The 22885-nt window shown below is 43.0% G+C and overlaps 1 protein-coding gene across 10 annotated transcripts; it reads right to left on the reverse strand.

The window, feature by feature from the left end:
* Nucleotides 1-1299: 1299 nt before the first annotated feature.
* On the reverse strand, nucleotides 1300-18446 carry ZNF821 (zinc finger protein 821). Of its 10 annotated transcripts, XR_003506547.1 has the most exons (10): nucleotides 18135-18446; nucleotides 17402-17464; nucleotides 16114-16231; nucleotides 14705-14819; nucleotides 7591-7716; nucleotides 4918-5063; nucleotides 4123-4227; nucleotides 3019-3185; nucleotides 2462-2823; nucleotides 2188-2276 (listed from the first exon to the last, which is right to left on the reverse strand). XR_003506547.1 is itself a non-coding variant. In XM_027516091.1 (9 exons), the coding sequence occupies exons 8-9, from the start codon at nucleotides 3150-3152 to the stop codon at nucleotides 1622-1624; spliced, it is 789 nt and encodes a 262-aa protein (XP_027371892.1). In that variant the 5' UTR covers nucleotides 3153-3185; nucleotides 4123-4227; nucleotides 4918-5063; nucleotides 7572-7716; nucleotides 14705-14819; nucleotides 16114-16231; nucleotides 17402-17464; nucleotides 18135-18441; the 3' UTR covers nucleotides 1300-1621. The 10 variants fall into 10 exon arrangements, 9 of the variants coding, with proteins under 9 accessions (XP_027371892.1, XP_027371884.1, XP_027371882.1 ...); XM_027516091.1 differs by lacking the exon at nucleotides 2462-2823 and having other exon boundaries at nucleotides 1300-2276; nucleotides 7572-7716; nucleotides 18135-18441; XM_027516083.1 differs by lacking the exon at nucleotides 2462-2823 and having other exon boundaries at nucleotides 1300-2276; nucleotides 16114-16201; nucleotides 18135-18440.
* Between the last annotated feature and the right edge of the window lie 4439 nt (nucleotides 18447-22885).

Consider the following 22885-nt stretch of genomic DNA (forward strand, 5'->3'; position numbering starts at 1 on the left):
CCAGCCTGGTAGGAATTAACCCTAGTTTGGTGGGGGGTCAGTTAACACTCTTTTAAGTAGCCTTGAACCTACAGAGGTCAGGGAGGAGTCCAAGTTTCCTTGTTATGATATTGGAAGAGGTCCACATTCCTGGCATAGTTATTTTTCTGGCTACAACTTAACTAGGGCACTTCCTTCTGGACCTCAGGATCTATAATTATCTAAACTGTACACAACCTTTGGTGCAGGCTAAGGAAAGTTTTGTGCTTTTTGTGTACCATCATAGGCGGCTTTTTAGAAATGACCTCAGCTCTTGTCTCCTCCATGGTTTGGCAGACATACAAACTGCCAGAGTAGTCATTTTGTTCCGGTCTTGACCGCTACTGACTTGAGCTCTCGGTATCACCTTAACTCTGAATTTTCCTCAGTGGGTTTTATTATCCTACCTTGGCTCTCGGGACTACATAAAAAGATAAGCTGTTACCTCTTCTCTCAAATATTGAGTTCCCTGGCACTATGTACCTTAATATTACAGCTGTTTTTATGACTGTATCCCTAAATGCAAATGACTGCTGTCTAGGGTAGAATTTTAAGTTTGGCAGACTGAATTCTGCTGGGCAAAGTAGTTGGTACCTAGTCTAAATACTACATCCTCTTTAGCAAGTGCCAGTCATGAGGAAAGGTGTCTGCTTCTGAGTTTGGAAAATGTGTGCTCAGTATTGCTCAGTCACGTCTGACTCTGCGACCCCAGGGACTATACAGTCCGTGGAATTCTCCAGGCCAGAATACTGGAGTGGGTAGCCTTTCCTTCTCTAGGGGATCTTCCCAACCCAGGGATCGAACCCAGGTTTCCCACTGCAGGTGGATTCTTTACCAGCTGAGCCACAAGGGAAGTCCAAGAATACTGGAGTGGGCTATCCCTTCTCCAGCAGATCTTCCCAACCCAGGAATCGAACTGGGGTCTCCTGCATTGCAGGCGGATTCTTTACCAACTGAACTATCAGGGAAGCCCCAGTCATGAGGAAAGGTGTCTACTTCTGAGTTTGGAAAAGGAAAGCTAGGTTGAAATAGCTCTTGGGACCACAGGCGAGGCTCATTAGGGTTGTGGGCATGGACCCTCACAAAGCCGGCATCGGTTCTTTCTCGGTGTTGTCATTAACTTGTGAAGGGCCAGATAAGGGATCTGTGCTTGGAGAGCCTAAGTGGAGGAGCACCCTCCCTTGGAAAAAGACAATCACTGGAAGTTCCTGCCTGAAAACTTCCATCCAGGTCTTAGATCACTTCATTTGCTAGAATGAAATCAAGAGAAGAGCAGGAAAGGTCAGTAAAGATAAAATTAATTTATTTGCCCTCGTAACTCCGTGGGCCGCACCGGGACCCCACAGTCCCACGCGCAGACCTTGCAGCAGTGGGCTGGAGAGTTGAAGTGTCTGGAGTGCCTGCTCCCTCGTCCACAGCTGCCTGGAGCCAGGTCCCTCCTGACTCCATCATCCTGCTCCCACATGCAAGGGGTATGCAGGTCCACCTGCAACAAACCCGGGCCTGCCTCCGCCGCAAGGACAGAATCTGAGGGTGACTGAGTGCGGATCCCTGTGGGCTTGGGTGGGTGGTGAGTGGGGAAGGCAGGCAGGAGGGTGTGGCTTCAGTGCAGAGAGCTGCTGTTCTGCTCTTCAAAGGCCATCTTGCCCAGGAGTTGGCTGTCCAACTCCACCCCACTCACAGGTAGCTGGAAGAAGTTCATTTCGGCTGCTAAGGCTGCCATGGCAGAAGGGTCCTGGCCAAACTGAGCTCGCAACATCATGTCCATTTTCTCCAGCCTCCTCTTGAGCCGCTTGGCCTCCCGCTCCCGGATGAGCCGGGCCTGCCGCTTCTCAGGGGTCTCGTTGGCTCGCTTCAGCCTCATGGCCTCCCGATCTCGTTGCAGCCGGCGTGCCCGCTGCTCATCCGTCTCCTGCATGCGCTGCAGGCGCTTGGCTTCTCGGTCCCTCATGCGCCTCACCTCCCGCTCCTCGGGGGTCTCATTGTCCCGCCGGCTCTTCTTGGCTGTGCGCTCTCGTTCCAGTCGCTGCAGCCGGACTTCCAAAGGCTCATTCTGCCGACGCAAGGCCCATTTGCGGACGCTGGGGGTCTGGGCTTCCAGCAGCTTCCGGTAGGCAGCACAGTTGTTGCATACAAGCAGAATTCCAGCAGGGTACACTGGAGGAGTAAAGGCAATGTCCTTCCCCTCGGCACTGGAGGGGCCTTCACTGTGGGCTGGTGGTAGGGATTCCACATTAAGGACTTCAGGGAGTTTCTCACTGGAAAGCAAAAATTTTGTACAGTTAATGCCATGGTCTAACAAGGCCCTGATTTCTTCTGTTCTGCCAGGCCAGTCACTCCAAGTTCACCACTAGGGGTCAGTTTGAGTACTTGGGAGACCTACTCCACCTTTCTACTCTTGCCCTTCTCTGGGCCAGGGTGTCTACCAAATCTTGAAGCCCACCTGGAGTTAGGGACTGAGCCAACTGCCACAGCAAGCACCAGAAATCAGAGGAGGAGCCCTTATGATGTGCAGTCCTGTTCAAGCCAAACTGATGGTGTCTTTAGGAGTTGTGCAGGGCAGTCCTCCTTGAGGTGGCAGCTGCTGTAGGGGAGGTCCGGTCCACTGGCTTCACCTCCCCCTGCCCGACCCTGCCTTGTACAGTAACTAGCAAACGGTGTGGACAGTGCACACAGCCCCAGTCTTCCTGGACACGGTGGAGACTGTCCTCCTGTGAGGGTCCTCATGGCCTCTCTAACTTCTTTCTCCAAGCTTTATCATGAAGGTTCTTGGACTTCCCACGTCTCTTTCCAGATGAAGATATTCTGATCAAGGAAAGACACGAGAATTCATTTCCCTTTGGGGGTGTTTTAACGGAATGGACATATTTACTAGCCTCCTTCCTTGTATTTCCAGAGTCAAGAGTCAGTTGCCTTTGCAACGCCAAGTCTTTGACTGGGAAAGGAGAACCCACACCCAGTTATCTGCTCCCAGCATAGAGGTTTAGGTGCCCGGCTCACCTGTTAAATGTGGCATGGCTAGTGAAACGGGCTCCACACACAGCACAGTTCGACCGCTGGTCCTCCGAGTGGATTAAGAGGTGGCGACCCAGTGACCCTGGGGAGCTGAGGGCCCGGCCACAGACGGGACACATGTAGCTCTTGGCGCTCACCACGGCTGCAGTGTGCTGGAAAAGAGAGCCTCATCTGTCAACTCACACCAGCTCCAGGACAAGTTCTACCCACTGAAAAACTACTTTCTGGGAAACATTCCTCTTAGTCTTAGAACAAGAACTCTTCTCCCTATTTAGCATCCAGAAAAGGAACAGGCTCATGTTAAAGGGCCTTCAGAAGGGCGAGGCCATCCACACCACTGCTCAGATTTCACTGATTTGAGTTCTGACTCTGTTCTGGGATGTGGGGCTGGCTTGGGGAACAATGAGATGCCACATTCCTCTTCAGAGCCAGAGAAGAATTTTTGCTCAGGATAATTTCTCATGGTCTGTCTGCCCCATGCTGTGTAGGTACAAATGCACTTTACCATCTTGAGCCACCAGGGAAGCCCAACAAGTACACTTTAAAGGAGCACTGAAGGCCAAGTCTAGAAGCTGGCTGGGAAGACTGGTACCCAAAAGGTATTTAAATGCACAGCCTTTCCTTCCATCTTTCAGTGTCAGTCTTCTGAAGAAATGCTTCCCCTCATGAACCAGTGATCTTTATGGTAAAACCCAGGCTGCCATGTGTGCTGATGCCTGTTCACTACAAATCATGACACGTGTTCTGCAACTGGACGGTTGTCTTGTTCTGATGTGTTGGTTTACACTAACTTTCTCCAGTCTTTCAGAAACATCTGTTAATTCACTTTTTTCTTCTTTAAAACAAAGCCCATTTCTCTCTCACTATATAAAATATACATTAATTATTTTAGGGAAAAAATGATACTTAATTTTCACAATGTCTGCCTGGGAACCCAGAACATATTCACTCAATGTATCCTACTTATTCTCTAAGAGTGGAATCTGGGTGGAAGCAAAAACAACCCAAGGTTCTTTCTGGGGTTGGAGGCAAAGGCTAAACAAGTCACTGGCGCCTGTTTTCCAGAGCATGTGGCTCCCCAAACCATACCTGGTACACGTGAGCAATCAGCTGCTCCCGACTCCCACAGTCGAGCTGGCAGAGGGGACACTGGCAGAGTCCAAGTAACGGGTCAGAATGCAAATTCTCCGTGACCTGCAACACAACAAGTAGGCAATTCACTAAGATGGTTTACCAGTCTCTTCCCTGCCCCTGCTTCTTTTAAAAGGGTATCCTGTTAAAAGGAACACAACCTCTTATCATCCATTATTCTCAGGTTCCCATCATGGGTCAAAGGAGAGTGACAGGGGAAAGGGAATTAAATTTGTTCCCATCTTCATTTTTTCCAAGGCTTCCTGCCATGAAGACATAGAATTACTCCAGAGAGCTTATCTAATTTTCCACCCTAAGGTAAACTCTGTAGGGAGAAAACTAGCTTTCCCTCCTGCCATGCCTCTTGCAAGAATCCTCAAGAGACAATTTAGTGAAAAGATGGCACCTCATTTAACACTGTGACTGAAATTTGCAAGTGTATTCAAGAGTACATCTCAGCAAGTCAGCTAATAGTTTTACAAAGATGGACATTCTGCCGGAAAGAAGTGGGGAGCTTTGGGAGCAGGAGCTGCGTGTGGGTAAAGTGATATGTGGGTGGGTGGAAAAGGAAGGCTGGGTGTGATGAGAACTGTGTGCCTGAGGGTTGGGTACCTGGTGCTGTGAAAGAAGAGAGGCTACGTCTGAAAACCCGGGAGACCCTCAGAGGCGAGAGTGCCTTCAGGTGGAAGAGAGGCATCTGGACAGAACAGAAGGGGAAGGGGTGCCCACACTCAGGAGCCATTTGTCACTTGCCTCATGCTCTACTACTTTCTTTCCACCAACAGGCTGTTCTGCATTTTCTAACTCTTTTTCCACTTTGACCACTGCTCCATCTTCCTCTGACGTATGGGAAGAGACTTCATCTTGTGTGGTCTCCTCTTCATCTCCCTCACTGTCACCTGGAACACACAAACTGGTCACTGGTTCTGATTTTGCATGAGTGCATCTTGTGTTGCTTTCCACCCAAGAGTTTGCAGCTAAAATGGAAAACACCCCCAGATCTTCCACAATATAGCTGGTATCAGAGCTTTTTTTGAGTACAAATCATGTTAAGTGGAAGCCAGCTCTCACTGTTCCTTATATTGTCATATATACACAAAAGAGAAAATTGGAGGTAAAACTGCATTGGAAAATGGTTATTAGGCCTTGTATATTATCAAAAAAGCAATAACTTCTTACACACGGTTCCCAAATATCTCACACTTCAAATCACACCTCCCATGCACCTCACACCATGCTTATTCCGACAACACACCACTTCCAACTTACCAACACTTATCACTGATCTTATTACTTACTTTTGTCCCTAACCTCGCTGCAGTTTCTCCATATACTCTGTTCTATTCTGAGACCCACTAGTCTTTTCTCTCCCAACAAACCCCAAGGCGCACTTGTAGAAACACCAAGTTTTTCTTTCTTTTTATCAATAAAGGAGGTAGTAAGAAATTAGGTAAAAATGTCACTTTCTAGGGGAAAAGCTGCTCAGGACAGTGCAAGAATTAGTACAGCAACCAACCTCTGGCATTCTGCAGTGGTGTTTGACTCATGGTGTCATCACCCTGCTAGGAACTCAGCAGTCTAGGCTAAATAACTCCATTACTCCTGGTGGTTCCTTGGATTATCTGATGGATAACTGAATGCTTAACTGGAGGCAACAGGATATTCTTTACTTCGGGATGAAACATCATTTCTCATGACTGAAGTAAGAATTGAGTTTGTTTTAGTTTAGGCGTAGGATGTGGCTGTGCAGAGGTCTGCCTGTGGCTGGGGATCTGCAAGGTTTGTGTGAGCTGATTTTTTTTTCCTCTCTATTATAAAATAGGAAAAGAAAATTTTTTTTTAAACGTAGTAATGTAAGGAGTTCTTTCTGAAAGGGGAAAAAAAAGTGCTAGTACATTGAAGATCCCGAGAGGAAGCCAAACCTGGGGAAGCTGTCAGACTCTAGTCCCGTCCCAACACCACCTGGGTCTTGGACTCCTGGGCCTGAATGTCAGTGAGAAGAATACAGGATGGAGCTTCACCAGGCTCTCTGCATCGGCAGTGGGACTCGGCTTTCTTAACTAACGACGCTTATCTTCTACTATGCCTTAAGTAATTTCTAAGTCTACCAGTAACTGGGCAAAACTGGTCACATTCCCTTTCTTCCAAAGAAAATCTACCCATGTCACCTGCTGGTAGTTACTTGTGTCTCTGTTAGATATCCCACTTGGTTAGTGGCCTGGATTTGAGCCCTGGAAAGATCTGTAGTACACGTGCACTACTCCTCAGTCCCAAGGTTTAGTTTGAATCCACTTCAGTAAATAAGGATTGGCATAGATTAAATGATACAATGTTTTCTCATCAGCTTATTTAGAATACTTGTAGTCTAAGACAATACTGTATCAAACACTTTTTGTAATTTCTCAAAAATTCAAATATATGTACTAGAAAGGTTAAAAAAAAAAAAAAGTCTGCCATGTAAAGGGATGATACAACTTTTCCAGAATGGAAACCTACCAGACCTCTATAGATTTGGCATTCCCACCTACTACTAAAACTGGTGGCTCCCACAGATTTTCTAGAAATATTTGGGTTTATTTTTCTGTACCTGAGCAATGACTTGCTAAATTACTTTTCATTGCTAACATGTTAGTTTAAATAGAAAATGTACGTAGAAGAGTGCAGAACTCTCTCCCTCTTCTTTCCTTTCCAACCCCAAATGTGGAGAAAAATCAGAAATGTCAATCTGAATTGATACTAATAACAACCAATATCAGAAGGATCAAATTAGTAAAGTGAGGGTATCATCCTAGAAAATAATACATCTCAAAGTTTATTTGTTCAAGCAAGTCATGGAACAGATGATCCCTGAGGTTCAACCAGTTACCAGCCACTGTCTTTTCAATCTCTTAATCAAAGGGATCTACTCAGGACGTGGGGTGTAAAGACCTCCACATTAGCAGTTTATATGCTATGTAATCTCACTAACAAGCAAATCCTCTTACAGAGCATTAAAACTGGGTCCTCAAGCAAAACTTTCAAGAATACCATGCTTATATTTTATTAATTATGAATAAATAGATTCTAAAGGACAGGGATTTTTTTTTTTCTTCTCATTTGATCTAGCCCAGGGGCTCCTTGCATACTAAACATCCCTAAACATCCCTATGCCCTTATCAGAGTTATCACAAACCTATCTATGTATGGCACTATGCCAAGTACTGCAGTCCTTGAGTTTTTAAAAAAAACAAAAACATAATGTCAAACCTGTTATCTCTCTGAACAAGCATATGCCCATATACCTTAAAACACCTGTGGGAACACTGAGGATCCAAAAATCTCCTTCAGGTCTTCCTCCCAACCCCCATGCACAATCCCCAGAGCACACACACTCTGATAATTCTTCTCCCATTGCCCTGAGTCATTACCAGAAGGTGCAGAACTCACTGCTACTGGAGTCCTGATCTCTTAGTTGTTGGATAGCTTGTCGCTGACTGCCAAGGTCTCCAGGAAAATCAGTTTTCATCATCGCCTGGCGGGCTTGCTCTTCTAGCCCAGCAAATACTTGATCCCCTGGTGGTCACAAGGAAAAATAGTCAGGCCACCAGCTGGGCGGTACATCCCCAGGCAAGCTGGTTGGAAAGGCAGACCATTCAAAGGTAGGAGACAGGCAGGTACCCTGTGGTGGGGTCATTCATCTCCAAGTCAGCTGGTGGCCTCCAGTGGTTTCTGGGCACAGCTACTCCTCCTGGGCAAGAAGCCAGATGCTCTAGAAAGCAGCATTTGCTTCTCTTAAATCCTCCTACTCTTGACTCCTTTTAGAGGTGATAAATTGCTATTATAACGTTCCATCAGGAATGGAGAGACAGAGACAAGAGGAGGCAAAGCGATGGGATGAAGATAGGGTGACAAATCTGGGCATAATTTCGAATCTTAGTGTATTAGTGACATGGCCCTGACTGCCAACTTCTGACTATGTAAACAAATGCTTCAAATGATCCATCTAAAAATAGTATCTCTGACTCCATCTTTCATCCATTCTCCTTACAAGACATACTATGGAAGTTTTCTCTTAACTCTCTCACATCTATAAAAATTAGTCACAAGCAAATAAAAAACTGGTAGAATGATTGATTAAAAGGAAAATGGATAATATGTGAATCCACTTCTGCTGAGGAACAAACTTCCGAAACATGCCAACCAGTTCACAACAGGATAATATTTCATCTAGTCTCTTGGTTTAGTATGGTTTTTCTCTTTGTATGGAGTATCCAAAAGCCCTGGAACCATCCTTGATTGTGCATTTATCCCAAGGAACTCCGCCTGGTGTCTGTGTGGTTATTGAAGAGTTAACATTTAAGTGCTCTTTTATTTCCAAGAGGCCAGGCATAAGGAAAAAAAAGAATTGGGTTTCTCAAGGTTTCCATTATCTCAGTCAGAGTGGAAACTACAGCCACCAAGGAAGAATAATAAAAGCCCTAGTGAAATGTCTGACAATAGGCCCGGTGCTTTCTTAATGAAGAGAAAAGGGAAATTAAACAGGCTCAGATTCTGAGGCTGATACAATGATTTAGGAGAAATAACCTGGTCAAATGACTTGAACAACTAGTCTTCGGGCAGTGAAAAAACTGATGTGAAGTATGACTTCCCAGGTGGCTCAGTGGTAACGAACCCGCCTGCCAATGCAGGAAGCCACAGGAGACTCAGGTTTAATCCCTGGGCCAGGTAGATCCCCTAGAGGAGGAAATGGCAACCCACTCCAGTATTCTTGCTTGGATAATTCCATGAACAGAGGAGCCTGGTGGGCTCCAGTTCATGGGGTCGCAAAGAGTTGGACATGACTGAGCGATTGAGAACACACACGGGCTTTGTGTGATTCACTCAGGTATTTGTTCAGCAAATATTCAGTGAACATGTCCTATATGTTAAGTGCTGAATGCCAATAATAGTGATTATTTGGCACTTCCAAGTTCCAGGCTGTGTTAGGTGCTTTATAGTTGCTTTGTTGTTCAGTCGCTAGGTCGTGTTTGACTCTTTGCGATCCCATGAACTGAAGCACTCCAGGCTTCCCTGTCCTTCGTCATCTCCCAGAGTTTGCTCAAACTCATGCCTGTTGAGTCAGTGATGCCATCCAACTATCTCATCCTCTTTTGCCCCCTTCTCCTCCTTTATAGTTGCTACTTCACCTTAATTCTCTGCAAGAGTCTTTGTTGTGGGAATTACTATCCATATTTTACTTGGGAGAAAAACTAAGATCTATGGTGGAAACAAAGATTCAAACTCCAGTCTATCCAACCCTTAATAACTATATTTTTCGACTCCTTTCTAGCATAGTTGTAAACAGAACTTTAAGTGGTTCATTAGAGTGATTTTACCAAAAACAAATGGTTGTCTTTGTGTGATAAGAATAGCTCTGATCCTACCGTCAGTGTTACTTTCCTTCTAGGAGAAACTGATATACACAATGCAAATATCAAAATAATATTCTCAAGGCCAGTAATGACGGAAGGAACCATCATTTTCCGGTTCTGACGCCATGTGATGAGTTACCATGCCTGGCTTAGAGTGATATTATGCTACTCTGAATGACGCTATGAGTGGGAACAGAGATGCTGAAAGTCTACGTGCACTTCTAGATACACAGCCCTCAAGTAAAGGAAAAATAAGCTGCTTCACGTCGACTTTCATAATATTCAGGATGACACACTGGGTATAAATTATAGCAAGGGACAGCAAAAAATGAATTCTTTGTTACAGTGCCTCCTCTTTCCTCTCTGTAGGAGTAAAATATTGAATTTCTCCTTGTTGGTTCCTCTGTAACCACAAGACCATGGCCAACTGGAACAGTTAATGAACTCTGGGTAAATCCATGTTTTTGGACCTGGTGGCCGTGGCAGGTATGACACTAAGGAATAAGTTATGTACTAGCATATAATTATCAAGGGCAGACCATCCGCATCAAAGACATCTCTAAAGAAGCCTATCTAGAAACCAGCTAGGTTTTTAACACACCAAGAATCTATACTTTCCCCTCCTTTCTTAATGGGGAATCACCACTGGATTCGAAGGACATCTAAAAGGATATGTACTTTTTAAGATCAGCTAGTAATTCAGTCTAGTCTCCATTAACCTGGGCTAATATTTTACTTCTCTTGACGTTATCTAAATATTTAGGCCTTTACAGAACAGAGAAGAGTCTGTATAATACAGCCATCCTATCCAGGACTTTTGGGAGCATTCTCACCTTGGATAGTTGGGCTATATTAATTCTGTTATTCTTTCCTTTGGCAGTTTGGAAAGAAAAGCTATGGTCCCATATTTTATTCCACTCCTGACTTGGGAAAAAGGCTAAGGTAAACTTTACTCCTCAGGGATATTCCTATTTTAAATATCAGCATAAAGCAAACTATATAAAAACTATTAAAAAGGATTCTTTCATAAGAAGGTAGTGATACTTGCTAAAAGTATGTCATATTAACTCAGGTATAATATGATCTATACAGATACTAGTGATTAAGAAGTGTTACACAATTGCCTGCTTTTACAGTGTAGAATTATTATTTCCTTCTGTCTTGAGACTATTGGAGTAGGTTAAAAAAATCCTCTGGTTTTAGATATCAATGTAAAGTAACCATCTTATTTAATTAACATGGATATTTATTTGTCTATTGATAGTTGAGAAAAAGTCATCTAAGCTCAACAGTAAAAAGCAAGGTGCTACCTCTCATTTTATGGTATGAAATCTAGATACTGTTGGTCTGATCTGGCTAAGGTTTTTTAGACCAGATAAGAATAAAGTCACACAAGCAAGTCTGTAGAACAGATGAGAAGCCTGAGATGAAAGTTACTAGAAAGAAAAAGATTTTACAATTCTGTTTCTTGAGTCTTTGGTGCAGTTAAATAAATGCAATGTCTGGTGGAATGAAATCAAGTATAGCAGTTGAGACATTTTCTAGGAGAGCAGATGTCGAATTCAAAATAAAATAAGTTAGTGTTAGGATTGAGGTGCTTAGGATTCTTTTTCTAGCTGACAGTCTCCGTAACTGAGGTGCTACATGTTGGGAACAGAACCATTATCTTACAAGGATGCTGACAATGAATAAAGACAAAACAAATTGCACTTTTTAGAAGATGAGGGACTTTAAAGCCTTTTTTCCTACTTCTCTGTAAAAGTTAAAAAACTAATTGAAGTTGGAAGTTTTCAGTCTCATATATAGTTTGAAAACAAAAGTCTCTTAAGAAATAGTTTTCCTTTATTTAAGTGGTTTGCTTGGTATAAACACATCAAATGAAAGTGTGCAAAGGACTGTATTCGAAACCACTCTAGAAACAGTTTACAGAAGTTTGTACTCAGAAGGGGGTGAGATGAGGAAGAAGGGAGGGAAGAGATCTAACAGAGATCTCAAGCTATCAGCAGTTCCTCTGTAACTAACAATAATTCTGGACTTCTATTCCAAAGCTCTGCATCAAGTCTATTAACCAACTGGGCAAAACATAAAGAGTGCCTAGATGTTTCTGGGAGAAGGAGAGATCATGACGATAATTTAGATCCAGAGACAGTCCTGAGAAAAGCCAAGTATATGCCAGAGCATCCTGCCCGTTGGCTTCTAAAGTAGATCTGACAGATGCTGCTGGGCTACAGCAGTGCAATTCTTAATATATTCTTTTAGGCGGGCTTTGAGCTTCATGCCACACAATCCTCTTCTTCCCAGAAGGCAGATCTGATGGAGCTCAGCCATTACTCTGCTCAAATGCCGATTGGCTTTGACATTTAAGCAAAGCTTCTGCAGACCTTCCTTCCTCCCAGAACCTGAATCCATTCCATTTACTTTAAATAGAGGAGAGGCATTAAATTCAATATATTTGATTGGTTCTATTTTGCTGCAAGGGGATAGAAGGCTCACGTGGTCAGAAGACTGAAATTACTAACTTCCACTTGTCATTATTATCATGGGCAATGAGAAAATGAGCTTTCAAAAAAGGGAGGATCAGCTTTAGTCCCAAAATAGTAAATAAGCAGAAGGTTCCGAGAGACTAGCAAATCTCAGGGTCTTTCTTCTTTCTTAGTCCATCGTGTGAGATGCATTCACAATTTCCTGCCCAAAGGTCTCACTGAAAACAGCCCCTCCCTGAAGGTCTGCTTTTTAGTTGCACCCGAACCTTGCTGTTCATAGCCCTCTTAATGGTTACCAGTGCAGAGCTTGCAAAGTCCTACCCGTTCCACCACTGTACTACGATATTCACTAGCTCAACTCTAGAAAACTGCATTTCTGCAGCCGTGGATATGGTATTCCCTTCTTCTCTATGGCGTGTTCCAACTCCAGCAGCAGCTCACCCTGGCTTTGAGTGACTATGGTGGGAAGAGATGCGGCTATGGATTTATGCTATGTGGGTGTAGGAATCTGCCACACAAGCATTTACTGGCTCCCCTGGACTGATCACAGTCATATATCATCTCTGTGAGCTACATTCCTCCAAGTCTCTTTGGACAGGTGGCTTTTACAGGTAAATCCCAACTCCAGTGACTGCCTTATTTGTGAACTCATCACTTTACTAAGAGTTCCTTTTCCTACCCTGCCTTCTTGGCGAAACATCTGTATCTTTATCAATATTCATCTTCAAACCAGAGCAGAGAAGACAATCCTGAACTTCTGTGTTCAATTACCTATGCTACAGATACTTCATCCTGTCTCTCTTGACAATCCTCACATTTAGGGCCACTAAATTTCACTGTTTTGGCAGCAATTTCTAAATTGCTTCTGAACAATTTCTAATTGTTCAGAAACAACTAATTGTTTCTGAACCACTCACTTTTATATTAAGCAGCCTTCCAGATCCACTTACTATAAAATACACTCTGAGAAGCATCCAAACTTGCTCTGTTTTATACAACTCTTCTGGGACTTGAATAGAAGAATTAATTGTATATGAATGTTTACCACCCTAATCTCATTTAATCTATAACATACTGAAGTCCTCTTAATTCCTCCGTACCTATGGTTTTCTCTCCTACTCTTGAAATTACCCAATAAAATAAAATAAGGTACACACTGTTTGGCATACAGTATCTTTTTAATAAATTTTAGTCCTTTTAACTCCTTGACTAACCTAACCTCTCAAATGTAGGATTTCTTTCCTTAAAAAAAAAATCTTTCAAATGTTCTAATGCTGAATTCCCTTCAAATGTTGCTGTGCTTTAGTCAGTCCTCCATAACAATAGGGGGCTATTTGTCTCTTTTTTACGTTTGAATGAAGATGTTTATCTGCTCAGAACAAAGGAAATTGGTTAATTGTCTCAAATCTGCATAAATATGTCAATGCTCATTTAATAAGGCCCTTTTGAACACCCACTCTAAGGAGTGCTGCTTCCCTGATGGCTCAGTGGTAAAAACAAAATCCACCTGCCAAGCAGGAGATGGGTTCGATCCCTAAGTCAGGAAGTTACCCTGGAGGAGGAAATGGCAACCCACACCAGTATTCTTGTCTGGGAAATCCCATGGACAGAGGATCCTGGCGGGCTACAGTCCATGGGGTCACAAAATAGTTGGATATGACTTGGTAAGTAAACAACAAATCTGAGCAGTGCTAAAAGTTGAAAGGGATAGCAGTAATTATATATGGGATATAGTGTCTGCCCTCCAGAAGTTTATAATCCAATTACTGAACTAAAACAAAGATATGAACCTGATGAGAAATAATGCAAGGCAGTAAAGCACAGCTGTTTTCTGTTATCAGTCTCTCCTTCATGTGATCCATCCCGCACACTACTTTGTAATTTAAATGTCACTCCACTCTCCCTGTTTAAAAACCTTACAGTATCTCCTTACGGTCAGAATGAAGTATGAACTTGGCCTGGCCTTCAGGCCTCTGCAATGTACAGTTAAACATCTCCAACCTCATGGTCTGTGGTTTCTGAACAAATGAAACTTCTGCTTCATACAAAGTCTCCTTGTTCCCTGAACATATCATGTGCATTCCCTCTTTGTATCTTTGCTCATGCAGTTTCCCCTACCTGATTTTACAAAACTCTCCTTTCCTCTGTTTTAAAAAAACCCACCTTCTACTTTCTAAAGCCCAATTCAAAGTCATGTTGTGGGGCCTCTTCCATCAAGCATTCCCTCGCTACTTCAGTCCATGGAGTTCTCTCCCTCCTCTTACCTTCTGTAGTACACACAGTGTACAGCATCCTTATTTGACACTTAGCATAGATTATCTTGCTATATGCTCATCTACCTCTCTATATATCTGTGGCTACATTTTAGTCTTACATATCATTTTATTGTTTTATAGCCTTGGCATCTAGCACAAAGCTTTGCACAGAGTAGGAACCCTATAAATGTCTGTTAATGTGAATACTAAGGATGAATCAAGAACACCTATTCCTAAGACAGGTTTCCAAGACTTCACCTAGCACAGACACACTTTAAATCCATCACATTTGATACCTTTGACTCTTTTTTGCTTCAAGAATTAGTGTGAGCCAATCACCTAAATTCAGATTACTCTTCCATTCCAACCCTCAGCATTCCCAGGTTTTAGAAGAGAAAAGTCCCATACTCACAGTGAACTTTATTTGGATTCGTCTGTTTCCGACGGGACATGTTTTCCTGATCCAAGAGCTCTGGCTTTTCCCAGTTTCACGACTGGATGTTACCACCTCCTTGCAAGGTGCCGACCTACAATAAAAAGGATAATGTTAGCATGTGTCATTCAGCCTGGAAATTATACACAATTAAAAGATAAAAGACTTTTTAAAATAGTTTTTGAGCATATAAAACTCACCATTTATAAATTACTGTACTACTTAAAGAGAGAAATGAATAAATCTCTGGCATAACATTAAGGTCCCAAGAAGTTTGAGATGGGACTCTAAAGGATTTAGAGAATTTCACTCTAAATCCACTTGTGGAATCCAGAATACTGTTAAGTAATCATGTTCAAGGTCACAGGGTAGAAAGGAAAGTGAAAAACTCAGGCAACCAGCGTTAGACACACTGTGGGCTCACCCCACAAATTGTAAAAGGAAGCAAAGGAAGCTCAAAAGGGTGGCAGCTCACATGTCACATGCCCTCTGGAAGTCAAGCCCTGCAATCTGCACCAGTGGGAGCCTCCAGATGTTTTTTTCAAGAGGTTATCTCTCCTGGAGGGGACAAAGGCACCACATTCCTGTGAAACAGGAAATATCTCAAAACTCTTGGGCACCTGTCAATGAAAACATGGGAAGTAGAGCCTCTACTAGTGATGTAGGCACAGTGCCAGGCACTGTGGATGACAGGGCACTAAAGCAAATCAGACTTCCAATGCTGAAGATGGGCTTTCACCAGAAGAGCTGGGCGCCGTCCACATTGTTGAGTACTAATTCAATACCCCAGTGTGAAGTATCAACCTGGCCCTGCTCACATGCTCCCAGGTGGCGGTCAAAGTTAATAACTGTAGTGCCTCTTCTCAATCCAGCCTTTGTGTAGCAAAGAGTGGGAAGAACAAAGAGAAAAAGTCCCCAAATGAGGAGTGTTGCAGAGACATGCACCTGCTTCCCTGAAATAGGAGGAAACAGATACTTACGCCTACAGTTCCTGGTTAGTTATAAGAAAGGCTTTCCCAGCATTAAGTGTTGTTAGAGAGTCTGAAATGGATTAGTAGAGGAAGCTGTGAATTTTCTTTGAAAGACAGAGTGAATAAACAGACATAGATTGAAAAGAGAGATATTCTCTTTCCTACCAAAGATAAGAATGTGGACCTGATCACCCTCGAACTTTTCTTTCAGTTCCTGCCTTCTCAAATTGTACTCACACTGAATAAGCAAATATAAAATTGTAGTTTACTGCCTTAAGAGGCATTATAAGAGGTTACTTACTACCATCTATACTCTGCACTCAAGTTAGTGAAGACTTGCCTCCTGTTATGCCAACTAACTCCTCTATGTAGCTAGAAAGGACCTCAGACCTGTAATCAGATCCTGCCTCCCCTTACCAAAAGAAGAAAGAAACCGCAAATGGCAAAGACAGGCCTCCACAGGAAGTGGCAAAGGAAGCAGCTTTCAGGCAGTCTTCTATCATATCTGCATATCAAACACAGTTCTTTTTCAGACCTTTAATTAAAAAAAAAAAAAAAAAACTCCAAATGTATACAGTAAAAATCAATTTTAAGGTAGAATGCTGAGTGCTAATGTTAATGAAATGTGTTCTCTAAGTTTTGTTTGTTTAGATGATTTCTTTTTAATCAAATAGTTATGTCATAAACTGAAGCGGTGAATGAATATTACACTTTGGGTCTTTTTCTATAAGTCTGTGGAATCACAAAACAGAAAGTTGAATGAAATGCAGGTTGCCTATCATTTTTTCCCCCCAAATTTGCAGAGGAATAGCTCTCTATTGTATAAGGAAGAAACGAAATCTTAACTAATATTTATATTTTCTTCCCATCAAGATCTGAAATTGAAACTATGAGATAAAGGCAATAAAGATCCTTCAAAAGAAGGCCAAATACTTTGAGACAGGCTCTATTCAGATCATCTTGGTGAGGCAACAATACTAAATACTAAACAATACTAAAGCTACAAATCTGAAACAGAGATCAGTATTTGCATATTTAAATCTCCAGTGTCCACTGCATCTCACAGTCCTCCTAGTGGTCAAATGAGGAACCAACCAGATGGTACCCAATGGGACTGACTTCACACCTGAGGGATTGAAGGGAAAACAAGCAAATATTCTTACCTCCCTCAAAAAAAAAGAAAGCCTGTGGGGTTTTGGACTCTTGAAAATAAATGTCATTTAATTAATTAACAATTAAAAAATCTAGCACTGGAGGTACATTCTTGACTGCACAACAAGATCTCAGAGATTAGCCAATTGTTTTACAGCAGTAAAAGCTAAAGAATTCCATAGACACAGTGCCCTAAAGTTCACTAACTCAGTTTTACTTTCAACACTGACTCAGTTCCCAAGTCATAATCCGAAACCCACACAAAAATGTAAATGGATAGCCTGAACATCACCATCTGGAAGAAAAAGAGGATGGGAAGAAAGGTAACCGGTGAGATTCAGGTTTACAAGAGATCCTATTTTAAAAGGGAGGCAACTTTGTCCATCTTTAGTACAAGGTTAAGAATCCTTGGGAGGGAGGCCAACAACTCCTCTTAACACTGTCCCTGATCTCTCACAGGTGTTAGGCTGCAGGTTCCAGGACACGCCACAGACTTCGGCAAGGAAAAAAATGGGTGAAATCCAAGCTTTAAGAAAAGAGGGTTCACTCCCACCTCCAGATCTGGTGCAGTTCCCACGGAGCAAAGTAAACTCGCCTGAATCCCAGTGGTTTGTACCTGCCAAAAAGGAGAGGACAAGAAAGCTGGTCACGTAGCCGCCTCCCGGTTCACCCTGTTCCCGCTTCTGTTTGGTCCGGAGCTTGTGTATACTCAGCCGAGACGGTCCCTCTGACTTCCTGAAGCAGGAGCACAGGTAGATTCCCGGGAATTATCAGCCAAGAGCCAGAGGGCTTCCGAGGCGGCTCAGACAAACGCTCAGACAATACAGTCTTCTCAGAAATCTAAATTTAGAAGCCTTTCTGGAGACGGCGGCTCCGGACTGATACCCGGGTCGGCACCCTCACGCCCATCCTCTCCCTCCCCCAGGTCCAGCCCAGCCTGTCAGTCGCCGGGGCCGTCCCGGCGGTGCCCGGCTGAGACCGACCTAGGCCCACGCGGAGAGGGCGGCGGCGCGGACACCCCTCCCGCGCCCGAGATCGCCAGAGGGACGGGAAAGAGGAACGGCCGCGGTGGGGAGTCAGCCGGGTCCGGCCGCGTCGCGGGAGCCGGTGGCAGGGGGAGGGTCGGAGCCAGGACGGCCCCCGCCCCCCAGGCCAGAATGAGCCCCTGGCCCCCTCCCCAGACGCAGACTGACAAAAGGACCAACAGCCGGCGACCAAGGGAGGGGGCGAGGAGCCCCTGCATCCTCAGCCTGGTCCCGGATGGAAAGAGTCGGGGGTCTTTTTACCCGGCGCCTCGGCGCTCCGCGGCGCTCCGGGTCCCTGGGCCCCGCCTCCGGACAGACAGACCGCCGGACAATGGGCCCCAAGCCGCAGCTCGGGCCCGCCGGGCCGGGGCTCTCCGCGACTGGGCCCCGGCGAGCAGAGGGCAGCTCCGGGTCGTGCCGGTGGTGGGGAGCCGAGGGGCGGCGCTGCAGACGGACAAAGCCAACAGCAGACAGACAGACTGAGGGGGAAAAGATGGCGACCCGGGTGGCGGGAGCGCGCTGCTCGCGCACCCGCAGCGAGTGGAGCGCGTGCACGAGTCTCTCCTCTTCACCCCCCCCTCCCCCCTTCTTCAGCTTGGTCCCCCTCCCCGCTCCCCAGGCGCGCGCCCGGAGGCATGGGCGGGGCTTATAGGGAGGGGGTCCGGGGAGGCGGGATCTAAGAGAGCATCCAATCACAGACATTTGAGAGGGGCCTCTTCAGCATCCTCGCGCCGCGCAGACCACCCAGCCTCGCACTCTCCAAGGTCTTTCTCTGGTCCTGTCAGCTCCTCAGCTCCCCTTATCGTCTCCTGAACCTTTTAACTTCACCCTGACTGTCAGCTCTGATCCTGGTTTCCTACCCCACCTTCGAATTCAGCCACAAAACCCACATCCCCCAACCACAGTTCCACCACAGGTTCCCCCTCTCCTTAGCCCAACCTTAGCCTCCCCGTTTCCCCAAACCCAAACACTCGTCCCTTCATTTCCCCACATCTCATGGTTTCTTCGGGCCCCTAAGGCATTAAATGTGACCGAGACCTAGGGGCCACGGACCACTGTGGGAGGGGCTAGGTTCAGCTGTCAGAAACTCGGAGGAGACAGATCTTTAATTCCTTTTAGACATGTAAGTCTCGAACATGATTCTCGACTAATAACAGTAGCTGTACACCGGCGGCATAAAATTAATTCAGAGAAGGGTAACTTGTAGCATTGTTGCCACTTAAGGGACATTTGGGGCAATTGAGAATGGTTAGACTCATTTCCTAATAAAACACTTCTTTCCCCTCTCATCGTTCCCTTCTGTTTCCTCACCACTTCCCTTTCTTACCTCTCATTCTGTCATCCCTCTCATTGTAGAATGTGTAAGTCTGCCTTTGATAAGGCTCACATGGAGAAGTAGGGCATGCGGTGGAAAGAAGGTGAAATCTGATATTAGAAGATCCAGCTTTGAGTGTGTGGCTTACAAGCCTGGTTACTTTGGGCAAGTCACTTCTCTATTTTGAACCCCTGCTTCCTAAAATGTGAAATGGATAATAGTGTAATAATTCCTAGTCTCTACTGTCGTAGGGTTGGTGTGCTGATTAAGTAAAATGAATGTATGAAAGCGTTATGCATGTATCCCGTATGATCATTGACCCCACAAAGAGGAGGCTAAAGAGAATGCTGACCTTTGCTTATAAAGCAACAAGTCCTGGTATTTGCATAAAGCATTCTTGCAAAATGGCTTTTCCAGAAATCTCTCAAGAGATGATATCATTCTCTCCATCTTGTGTTTAATGTGAGAGGATCTTGTTCCTTCATAATTCTTTGGTAAATGGCTTATTCATTCATTGTGGCTGGGATTTGAGGTAGAAATTATTATTCTTGAACTTCAGTTAAATTTCATTTTAAAATAAAAAATTAAAATTTCCTTTAAAATTTTAATTTCTGGGTAGGTAACCAGAAAATGGAATAGTCTCATCCAACCAGAAGGCTTGTAGACAGTGTAAGAATGTAAGCTGGAATAAACACTGGCTTTTGTACTTAACAGTAATTCTTCATGAGTTTAGACTGAGGGATACAAATACGGCTGTATTATGTCACTTTAAAATTGACATAGTTGACATTTTCAATATGAAAATAGCTAGCAGGTAAAGCATTAGGAGAAGGAAATGGCAACCTACTCCAGTACTCTTGCCTGGAGAATCCCATGGACGGAGGAGCCTGGTGGGCTACAGTCCATGGGGTCGCAAAGAGTCGGACACAACTGAGCGACTTCACTTTCAACTTTCAAAGCATTAGGAAAGAGCCTCCAGGGATATTTCTTGGCTTCCTCATATAATAATGTGTAATACTGGGTGGTTGGTTTCATCTACTTGAACTGCAAGTAAAATAGAGTCATAATAATGCTATTTTTAAAACCTTCATGTACCCTAGAAATGGGCTTACCTGGTGGCTCGTAAAGAATGTGCCTGCATTGCAGGGGACATGGATTCAATCCCTAGCTTGGGAAGATCCCCTGGAGAAGAAAATGGCAACCCACTCCAGTATTCTTGGCTGGGAATCCCATGGACAGAGAAGCCTGGTGGGCTATAGTTCCATGGGATCACAAAGAGTCTGACACAACTGAGCAACTAATACACACACACACACATACACCCTAGAAATGCCTCTGAGGTGTTATGATTCAGGGTTATAGTCAAATAAGGGAAAAATTATTAAATAAGAAATTCATTTATTTTTTTCTCTGCTGTCACCTAAACATGTTCTGGATCTAGAAGACTTTTTCATTAATCTTGGGTTTTTTTTCAGCTTCACTTTTACTTTTACTTTCCCAGTCTACTTACGAACTAATGCTATTATTTTGCCACTTTAACTATATTAACTTTCCCTTGAAATATCCTCTTGTTTATATTTATTGGCTCCTGCAAAAACCTTGTTAGGGCTTTACATTACAACAATATTGATAGGACAACTTAAAGAATTTCATTTAAAAATTATTATGATTTATACTTTATAATTCACATACCATGAAATTCACCCTTTTAAAGTAAAGCTCAGTGGATTTTAGTATGTTCACAAGGTTGTGAAACATCACAAGTATTTAATTCCAAAACATTTTCATCACCTTGAACAGAAACCCCAGACAGCTGTCAATCCCTCTTCTTCCTCCTTCCAGCCTTTTTCAATCTTTGGGTCTCTATGGATTCACCTATTCTGAACATTTCACATAAATGCAATCATACAATAATGGGTCTTTGTGGTTGGCTCCTCTCACTTAGCACCAAGTTTTCAAGATTCACGCGTGTTGCTATGTGTGTGTCAGTACTTCATTTCTTTTTTTTTTTTGGTCAAATAATATTCCATTGTATGGATATACCACATTTACTTCCATTCATCAGTTGATAGATATTTGTGTTGTTTCCACTTTTTTGGCTCTTCTGAATAATGTTGTTGTGAACATTTGTGTACAATTTTTATGTGGTCATGTTTTCAGCTCTCTCAAGTGTACACCTAGGAGTGAAATTGTTTGTTCATATGGTAACTTTGTGTTTAACATTTTGAGGAACTGTCAAACTTTTGCCCAAAAAGCCTGCATCATTTTACATTCCTACCAGTGATGAATGAGAGTTCCAATTTCTTCATGTCCTGTGCTACACCTGTTAATGTTTGTCTTGTTCATTATAGACATTGTAATACAGTGAAGTGATATCTCACTGTGGTTTTGATTTGCTGATGGTTTTGATTTGGTTTGATTTCCCTGATGACTAAGAATGTTGAACATCTTCTTGGGCTTATCATTAACAATTTGGAGAATGTCTTCACAAATGCATTGTGCATTTTTGAGTTCAGTTATTTGCCTTTTTATTATTGTTTTAGAAGTGTTTTTTAAAAAATATTCTGTATACTAAACTATTATAGCATATGTGATTTGCAAAAATTTTTTTCCATTCTGTAGGTTGTCTTTTCAATTTCTTGATAATGTCCTTTGAAGCACCAAAGTTCTTCTATTTTTCTTTTTGTTTGCCTTTGACTTAGGTGTCATATCTAAGAAACTATCTCCTAGTCCTTAATCATAAAGATTTCCATGTATATTTTGTTCTAAGAATTTTATAGTTTCAGCTCTTATATTTTACTCCTTGATTAATTTTGAGTTAATTTTTGTATAGGTATTAGGCAGGAATGTTCAACTTTATTCTTTTCTATGCATATATCTAGTTTTCTCAGCACTGTTTATTGAAAAGTCTATTCTTTCCCCATTGAACTCTCTTGTTATCCCTGTTCAGAATCAAGTGAAAATAAATATATTGATTTATTTCTAGATTTTCAGTTCTATTTTATTGTCCTATATGTCTATCCATATGCAGATTCATACAGTCTTGATAAGATCATCATATTTTAAGGAGATGGAGTTTATATTTAGTATATAGAGTTATAAGTTTTCATGTCTTTGAATTCATTTAAGGAAAAATTAAGTTTTATAGGATGATTGCAATCAGGATAAATGTCATGAAAAGAATCTGATTTGAGAATTTCCTTTTGATCTGATATGTGAACTCAAATGAAAGTTTATCATTGTGATTTATTGCATTTTTCTTTTTCTTTTTTGATAAACTCATACACAAATTGAAGGTAAAAGGAGGATGCAAATTATTATGGAAATGTGGACCTATGAAAATTATATCATGTCGAGTCTCAAGATCTGGGATCAAGATCTGATCCTGGCACTTACTGCTGTTGATCTTGGATTGGTCACTTTACAGCTCTAAACTTCACTTTCCTCTTATAAAAGTTAATAGACATTTCTGACCTACAGTTCCTCACAGGAATGTTGTGAGCCTCAGGTTGAGTTAATATGCTTGTAAGTACCCTATAAACTGCAAAGTGCCATGGAGATATTTAATATCTGTATATAGCCCAAATTATTGATGTTCATAAGTTCTCTGAGGAGTCATTTCCTAAGTGCTCTAAAACATGCACTTGTTTTTTTTCTAGACCTTATTAGGAAGATATCCAGAGTGGTTTCTATTTCA

The sequence above is a fragment of the Bos indicus x Bos taurus genome, chromosome 18 (genome assembly GCF_003369695.1).
Source record: "Bos indicus x Bos taurus breed Angus x Brahman F1 hybrid chromosome 18, Bos_hybrid_MaternalHap_v2.0, whole genome shotgun sequence".
NCBI lineage: Eukaryota > Metazoa > Chordata > Mammalia > Artiodactyla > Bovidae > Bos > Bos indicus x Bos taurus.

Bases quoted from the DNA above. Each gene is read 5' to 3' on its own strand.
- ZNF821 (XM_027516085.1), bottom strand. From the start codon at position 14,744: ATGTCCCGTCGGAAACAGACGAATCCAAATAAAGTTCACT. The intron at 7,717-14,704 runs GTGAGTATGGGA...TGTGACCACCAG, and splicing joins GAATCCAAATAAAGTTCACT to GGGATCAAGTATTTGCTGGG. The intron at 2,277-3,018 runs GTGAGCCGGGCA...TTTGCTTTCCAG, and splicing joins AGCCATGCCACATTTAACAG to TGAGAAACTCCCTGAAGTCC.